Genomic DNA, 8,464 nt, shown 5'->3' on the forward strand with positions numbered 1-8,464 from the left:
AGGAAATGACAGAACTTCTTCAGAGGGAGTTGTTGAGGTGCTGGAAATCCCACTGCCTACCACCGTCAGGTGCCCCTCAGGGAGGGATGAGGGACATTCCCCATCCAAAGCCTGATGAGAGGGGCTTTGAGACCTCTCCCCATGCCCGAGTGAGTGCCGGCCAGTACCCCCGCACAAGTGTCCCAGGAAGGCGCCGACTTCCTCATCAGGTGGCCCAGAGAGGCCAAGTGGAGACACAGCATGCTGCTCTAGCGTGGACAGGTGAGACTGCTTGTGCCTCGCTTTTCCTCCATATCCCTCTTGCCAACACACTGAATTAGCCAGAAAGCACTGCTGGCGAGGGGGGAGGGAGAGGAGAAGCGCAAGGCGGGAGAGGACAGGAGCCCGTCCTCACAGGGCCTCTGCAGGCTGCTCACGCTGGGGGCTGGGAGCAGCTGAGTCTTGCAGCGACGTTTTCATCATCCCACGTATTCCCGACTGAACTGGCTTAGGTGACTTAGTGACTGGAGTCTTCTTGGTATCTGGGCGCGAGCCCACAAGGCATGGGGCCTGCCGTCCAGGCGTAGGTGTGAAGGGGCCCCCTGGGTGGCTGGGCGGGCCAGGGAGCTGTGTTCTGGTCGTCCTCCACGGATCCTGCTCCTTCTAAATACTGGCTGCACACCGCCCAGGCTACCCGAGGAAAGCCAGATTCCTACCCCACCCCGCTTTGGTGCTCGGATCTGCTGGGCCCCTCACCTCCTTCGGCCTGGCCCCGGCTGCTGCCTGAGATGCCCCATTAGCTGCTCACCCAGGCTGCTAGAGGCTCAGGCTAATGGCACTGCCACCCCACCCTTCCCTCTCCCTTCCGGCTCACTGCCCAGCCGGGGCGTCCTCCCCAGCCCAGCAAGGGGGACTCCTGCGCCTCAGAGCCATCTGGCAGCATCAAAGAGGTGAGTCCCTCTTTCTGTGGCTCCTCTCTCCCCCAATGATTATTCCCCAACCCCCCAATTCTCCTAGCCCAGGGGGCCCCCAAAGTCTGCTAAGGCTGTGTCACTGGGACCTGGCCTCCCCTTGGACTCTCCCCTGGGGACGCCCCTGCCTGCCCCTCACCACATCCTCCATCATATCCAGAGCCCCGGCTTCCCTTCCCCTGGGCTGGGAGCTGCCTCCATCTGCTGTGCAAGCTCTCCACTGGGGCGGGGGGCTCACTCTCTTTCCAGGGAATTGGGGGGAGGGGAGTCTCACTTCTAAGACAAAGAAAAACACACTCTCCAAGGCTGACCCAGGTCCAAATCCTCTCTGCCCCTTCTCTCCCCAGAGCCTCAGAAATCAAGACGCCATCCTCCCGGGGTCCTGCCGGCCTCTGTCCTGTCTCCTTGTGTTGTTGCCGGGTGGCTGCTCTCCTCCTTTTAGGAGGTGATGTGGCGGAAAGAGAGCCAAGGCCGGGAGGCTGGAAGACGGCGCCTCTAACGCAGGCCTCCGTTTCCTTCGCTGTCTCCCGCCGCGGCTTCTCCTCCTCCAAGCAGCTCTCACACCGGCCCCCGCCCCGGGAGCCCCCTCCCCGCGGCGGCGAGCCCCCTCCCCGCCCCGGGAGCCCCCTCCCCGCGGCGGCGAGCCCCGCGCCCCGCGCCCCGCGCCCCGCGCGCTGGGGGCCGCGGCCCGGCCCCATGGTCCTGCCCCCGCAGCTCTCCTTCGCCCTCTACGTGGCCGCCTTCGCGCTGGGCTTCCCGCTCAACGCGCTGGCCATCCGCGCCGCCGCGGGGCACGCCCGGCGCCGCCTCACCCCCAGCCTGGTCTACGCCCTGCACCTGGGCTGCTCCGACCTGCTGCTGGCCGTGTCCCTGCCCCTGAAGGCCGTGGAGGCCCTGGCCGCGGGGGCCTGGCCGCTGCCCGCCGCCCTCTGCCCTGCCTTCGCCGTGGCCCACTTCGGGCCGCTCTACGCGGGCGGCGGCCTCCTGGCGGCCCTGAGCGTCGGCCGCTACCTGGGCGCCGCCTTCCCCTTGGGCTACCAGGCCCTCCGGAGGCCGCGCTACTCCTGGGGCGTGTGCGTGGCCATATGGGCCCTGGTCCTCTGCCACCTGGGGCTGGTGTTCGGGTTGGAGGCTCCGGGAGGCTGGACAGACAACTCCACCAGCGCCCTGGGCATCCACACCGTGCTCAACGGCTCTCGGGTCTGCCTGGAGGCCTGGGACCCCGCGGCGGCCGGCCCCGCTCGCCTCAGCCTCTCCCTCCTGTTCTTCTTTCTGCCCTTGGCCATCACCGCCTTCTGCTACGTGGGCTGCCTCCGGGCGCTGGCCCACTCAGGTCTGAGCCACAGACGGAAGCTGAGGGCCGCCTGGGTGGCCGGCGGGGCCCTGCTCACGCTGCTGCTCTGCTTAGGGCCCTACAACGCCTCCAACGTGGCCGGCTTCCTGCACCCCGCCACGGGAGGCCGCTGGCGGAAGCTGGGGCTCATCACAGGCGCCTGGAGCGTGGTCCTCAACCCCCTGGTGACCGGCTACTTGGGAGAGGGGGCCGGCCGGGGGAGAGCAGGTGCGGACCGGACCCCCGGGGGGACAACCCAGAAGTAGGAGCCGCTGCTGGGGGAAGGGGCCTGGAGTGGAGGAGGAGCTGCAGGGCAGCCCTGCTTGGAGGCCTCCAGGAGCCGCCCCCGAGGCCAGCATTCCAGGCAGGAGAGAAGCACCGAGGCCAGCTGCTGGGTGGCAGGAGGTAGGTAAGCGTGCTGTCTGCCAGGGTGCCAGGGGCAGAAGCTCTCTTTAGTGGAGAGGGAGGAGGGAGAGCTTGATTCTGATCTAGAGGAACGGCCACTCTGATGATACACTTTGGAAGGTGTTACTCCAAAGCGATTTCCAAGGAAAGAACATTTGAATTTCTGAATGAGGGAGGAGGCAAGAGGCAAGAGGGCAACACTGTTGTGCCACTTCAGACTCACAAGGGGGCAGCATTAGAGCTGGGAAGAGGAAGGTGGTAGGAAAAGCTACAGTCAGCTCAGGCAGGGAAAATGCAAACAACGATATTAATGGGTGCCACGGAATAGGGAGTCCTTACTATGTGCCCCACACCATGCTGAGTGCTTTATGAGTGTTGTTGCGTTTCATCCTCACGCAGTCCTTTGACTTACGCCACGTGGTTGCTGTATGGTTGGGCATACTGTTTACTCTACAAGGGCACCAGGCAGAGGGGCCAAGCACTGACTAAATTCCAGCCCAGCCTTGTGCCTGGCCCGAGCTGCTTCCCACCCAGCAGAAGATGCATCTTATTCTAATTTGAACAAAACTCCACCCACTCCTCAAGCAGTGCATCTTGATTCAGGAGAGGGTGCAAGGTGGTGCTTTCCTAATGTGCATAAAGGCATTGCATGAGCTAGCTAGGGTCCTGGAGGCAGGTGTGTCACCATCTTCATTTTACGGGTTAGGAAACTTACCTGAGGCCCCACGGCAAGAAAGGGGTGGAAGCCCAGGGTGATCCCACAAGGCAGGACCCCCACGGGCCAGGGGACCTGGGAAGACTTGAGGATAACGCCTGCACTTGTGGTCCATTTTGTAAAGGTGAAAGATGGCACCCTGAACCTGCGAGAGAGTTGGCGAGGAGCGTGGCTGTGAAGGAGATGAACACTCGGGCGTCTCCTCTGACAAGGCGAGGAGGAGGAACCGGACTTGCTCCTCTAATGACGACTAGGCCAGGGGCACACAGGAGCGCAAGAAGTGGGCGCCACATGCCTGCCAGGCGCTACCTCGTTTGCATGAGTGATCTCTTCCAACGCTGAAATGTGCACAAGGGCAGGGATTTTTGTTTTATTTACTCACAAATCCCCCGTGCCTCAATGGAGCCTGATGCATAGATTAAATATTTACTGAGTGAATGAATGCTCCTAATCGCCCTCCAAAGGAAGTTTTACTCGCCCTGCTTTACAAATATGGAAACAGACAAGCCTCCCTGGGGCCCATGAGGCCCTGCAGGTCGCCCCGGCCCCCAGCCTCCCCTCATGACCCTTTGAGCACTGCACCTCCCACCAGGTCCCCACTGTGGGACCTGGCACTTGGCATTCCTCTGCCTTCAATGTCGTTCTCCAGTGGCTCTTTGCCTCTAGTTGCCGGTGCCTTTGTTGCCCTCCCGGCACGCAATCTCCCGACCCTCAGCACCCCAAAGGTAAGCACCAAGGGACAGAAACTTAGGTTCACTGTTATATGTTTAACAACCTAACTGAGGTATAATTTATGTACCATAAAATTCATCTGTGTTAAGGGTACAGATTAATGATTTTTACTAAAATTTACTGAGTTGTGCAACCACCGCAATGATTCAGTTTGAAGTCATTTTCATCACCCCCAATAAGATCCTTCATTGCTCATTTACAGCTAATCCCCAGCCCCAGGCAACTACTAATCTACACAAATCCACAGATTCACCTTTTCTGAACATTTTATTATGCAGGCATACCTTGGAGATTATTGCGAGTTCAGTTTCAGACCACCAAAATAAAGCAAAAATCATAATAAGTGAGTCACATGAATTTTTTGGTTTCACACATATATAAAAGTTATGTTTATACTGTACTGTAGTCTATTAAGTGTGTGACAGCATTTTAGCATTTATGTCTAAAACAACAATGTATATACCTTAATTTAAAAACTTTCTTGCTAAAAAATGCTAACCATCCTCTGAGTCTTCAGCAAGCTATAATCATTTTGCTGGTGGAGGTCTTGCCTTGAGGTTGATGGCTGCTGAATGATCATGGCAGTGATTGCTGAAAGTTGGAGTGGCTGTGGCAATTTCTTAAAATGAGACAACAATGAAGTTTGCCGCATCAGTTGACTTCCTTTCGGGGAAGAGTTCTCTGTAGCATGCAATGCTGTTTGATAGCATTTTCCCCACAGTAGAACTTCTTCCAAAATTGGAGTCAGTCCTCTCAAATCCTGCTGCTGCTTTATCAACTAAGTTTATGTAATATTCTAAAATCCTTTGTTGTCATTTCAACAATGTTCATAGCATCTTCATCAGGAGTAGATTCCATCTTAAGAAACTTCTTTCTTTGTTCATCCATAAAAAGCAACTCCTCACCCATTATAGTTTTTATCATGAAATTGCAGGAATTCAGTCACATCTTCAGGCTCTACTTCTAATCCTACTTCTCTTGCTATTCCCACCACATTTATAGTTGGTTACTTTCTCCAGTCAAGTCTGGAACACCTCAAAGCCATCCACAAGGGTTGGAATCAACTTCTTCCAAACTCCTGTGACTGTTGATATTTTGACCACCTCCCATGTATCATGAAGGTTCTTAATGACATCTAGAATGGTGAATCCTTCCCAGAAGGTTTTCAATTGACATTGCCCAGATCTTTTAGAAGAATCCCTGTCTATGGCAGCTGTAACCTTACAAAATGTATTTCTTAAATAAGACTTGAAAGTCAAAATTACTCCTTGATCCATGGGCTGCAAAATGGATGTTACATTAGCAGTCATGAAAACAACATTCATCTTGTTGTCCATTTCCATCAGGGCTCTTGGGTGATGTGGTCCACTGTCAATAAGCAGTAGTATTTTCAAAGGAATCTTTTTTTCTGAACAGTAGGTCTCAAAAGCAGGCAGTAAGCAGGTTTCAAAAGTATGCTACTAGGGGAGTGGGTGTAGCTCAGTGGTTAAGCACCTGCTTCCCATGTACGAGGTCCCAGTTTCAATCCCCAGTACCTCCTTAAAAAAAAAAAAGTGGGCTACTATATTCAGTAAACCATGACAGATGTGCTTCATCCAGGCTTTGTTGTTCCATTTACAAAGCACAGGCAGAGTAGATGTAGCATAATTCTTAAGGGCCCTAGGGTTTTCAGAACGGTAAATGAGCATTGGCTTCATCTTTAAGTCATCAGTTGCATTAGTCCCTAACAAGTGAGTCAGCCTGCCCTTTGACGCTCTGAAGCCAGGCACTGACTTCTTCTCTCTAGCTATGAAAGTCCTAGATGACATCCTCTTCCAGTAGAAGGCTGTTTTGTCTACACTGAAAATCTGTTGTTTAGTGTAGCCACCTTCATCAGTTAACTTAGCTACATCTCCTGGATAACTTGCTGCAGCTTCTACATCAGCACTTGCTGCTTCACCTTGTACTTTTATGTTAGGGAGCTGGCTTCTTTCCTTACACCTCATGAATCAATCCCTGTTGGCTTCAAACTTTTCTTCTGCATCATCCTCACCTCTCTCAGCCTTCAAAGAATTGAAGAGAGTTAGGGTCGTGCTCTGGATTAGGCTTTGGCTTAAGGGAATGTTATGGCTGATTTGATCTCTCCAGACCATTCAAGCTTTCTCCATAAGAGCAATAAGGCTATTTCACTTTCTTATTATTCATGTGGTCACTGGAGTAGCACTTTTAATTTCCTTCAAGAATTTTTCCTTTCCTTTCACAACTTGGCTAACTGTTTGGTGCAAGAGGCCCAAATTTTGGCCTAACTTGGCTTTCAACATGCTTTCCTCAGTAAGCTTCATCATTTCTAGCTTTTGATTTAAAGTGAGAGGTGTATTGATTTTTCCTTTCACTTGAACACTTATAGGCCATTGTAGGGTTATTCATTGGCCTAATTTCAATATTCTTGTGTCTCAGGGAATAGGGAGGCCCAAGGAGAGGGAGACAGGGAACGGCCAGTCAGTGGAACAGTCAGAACACACACAACATTTATCAGTTACATTTGCCATCTTATATGGACGCGGGTTGTACCACCTGAAAACAATTACAATAGTAACATGAAAGATCACAGATCACTACACTAGAAGTAATAATAATGAAAAGGTAGAAATACTGTGAGAATTACCAAAATATGACTCACAAACATGAAGTGAGCACAGCTGTGGAAAAGGATGCCAATAGACTCGCTTGATGCAGGGTTGCCACAAACACTCAATTTGTAGAAAATGCAATGTCTGTGAAGTGCAATGAAGTAAAGCACAATAAGACAAAGTATAGTGTAAATGTAATCATGAGATATCTAGTCTGTTACTTCTGGCTGCATTCACTTAGCTTAATGTTTTCCAGGTTCTTCCTTGTTGTAGCATTTATCGGTGTTTCATTCCTTTCTACTGCTGAAGAGATTTTCATTGTGTAGATACACCATGTTTTGTTCATCTGTTCTCTGGGTGATGAACCACCAGTTGGTTTTTCCACCTTTTGACTACTCTAAATAATGCTGCTATGAATATAAGCATTGTGGGGACTTAGGTTTTCATTTCTCCAGGCAGACAGATCCTCAGAGTGGAACTGTTAGATCCCATGATAAATTTACGTTTAACTATTTAAGAAACTGCAAAACTGTTTTGCAAAGTGACTGCACCATTTTACATCCCCATCAGCACTTCATGATCCTTTCCAACATTGTTATACTCTGACCTTTTGCTTATGGCCATTCTAATGGGTGTGAAATGATGTATCATTGTGTTGCATAAGTATATGAATGAAGCTGGATAGAACTTGCGTTTGAATCCTGGTGGTGATGCTCAACAACAGTACTGCCTGGAACAAGTCGCTTCCCTACTGAGAGGCTCAAGAAGAACATGGCATAGTGGAGATACCATGTCCAGCAGAGTGGTATGGACAATGTGCACAGAAAAAGACAGCTGCTGGCATCACTGCTTCCATTATTACTAGTAGCAGCAGCAGTAGTAATTGTTGGTGTAGTGTACCAGTAACTGTAGTAGTAGTTGTGGTAGTAGTAGTCCTAGTAATAGTACTTGTGGCTGTCAAAGGAGTAGGAGTAGGTATAGTAGAAGTGGTTGTGACAGTAGTAGTAGTTGTAGTAGCAGGAATAGTAGCATCATAATAGAAACAGCAGTTGTAATACTAGTAATAGCAGTTGTATTAACAATTGTAGCAGCAGTGGTAGTTACAACAGTCACCATAGTAGTTGCATTAGTAGTAGATGTTATAGTAGTAAATTAGCAGCAGTAGCAGTAGTAGTAATATGATCATTCTAGAGATAAGCCCACACCAGTGTCTGGGACAATGGCAGCTAACATCAGCTGAGTGCTCACCACATGCCAAGCTCCTTCTAACCACTAAACATGTAAGAATGCTTTCATGTACACCACAATCCTTTGAGATTACTACTATGCTTATCCTGTCAGAAAACTGAGATGCAGCCAGTGTAAGTCACTAGTCCAGAGCACACCCTGTGTGACTGAGCCGGGATTGAGCCCAGGCCTTCTGGCTCCAGGGCCCACACTCTCCATTGCCGCTCTGCACTCCCTGCCCTTACAAGGCCATCTGGATGAGGGCCATTGGAGAGGAGCAGATACAATTCAAGCGCAGGATTGGGGAGGGGAAGATGAAGTCTGCTCAGGCTACATCCAGGGTAAATCCCATCTGGGCTGCTCTAGGAAAAGGACACAGTTGTAGAATTTGTTCCTCTTTTTGCAGATGACCCAGCTCTGGCAACAGAGATAAAGGCACCTTTTGTCTTGTGAAAACAGTGAGTGACATCACCGGCACTGCTAGGCCTTTATC

General features: G+C 51.4%; 1 protein-coding gene across 1 annotated transcript; it reads left to right on the top strand.

Annotated features, from left to right (window-relative positions):
• The first annotated feature begins 1,646 nt into the window (after positions 1-1,646).
• FFAR1 (free fatty acid receptor 1) lies at positions 1,647-2,549 on the top strand. The gene has a single exon (XM_004483306.3). The coding sequence runs from the start codon at positions 1,647-1,649 to the stop codon at positions 2,547-2,549; it is 903 nt and encodes a 300-aa protein (XP_004483363.3).
• Positions 2,550-8,464: the final 5,915 nt, after the last annotated feature.

The sequence above is a fragment of the Dasypus novemcinctus genome, chromosome 18, assembly GCF_030445035.2.
Source record: "Dasypus novemcinctus isolate mDasNov1 chromosome 18, mDasNov1.1.hap2, whole genome shotgun sequence".
NCBI lineage: Eukaryota > Metazoa > Chordata > Mammalia > Cingulata > Dasypodidae > Dasypus > Dasypus novemcinctus.

Coding starts and splice junctions, on each gene's coding strand:
- FFAR1 (XM_004483306.3), top strand. CDS start 1,647: ATGGTCCTGCCCCCGCAGCTCTCCTTCGCCCTCTACGTGGCCGCCTTC.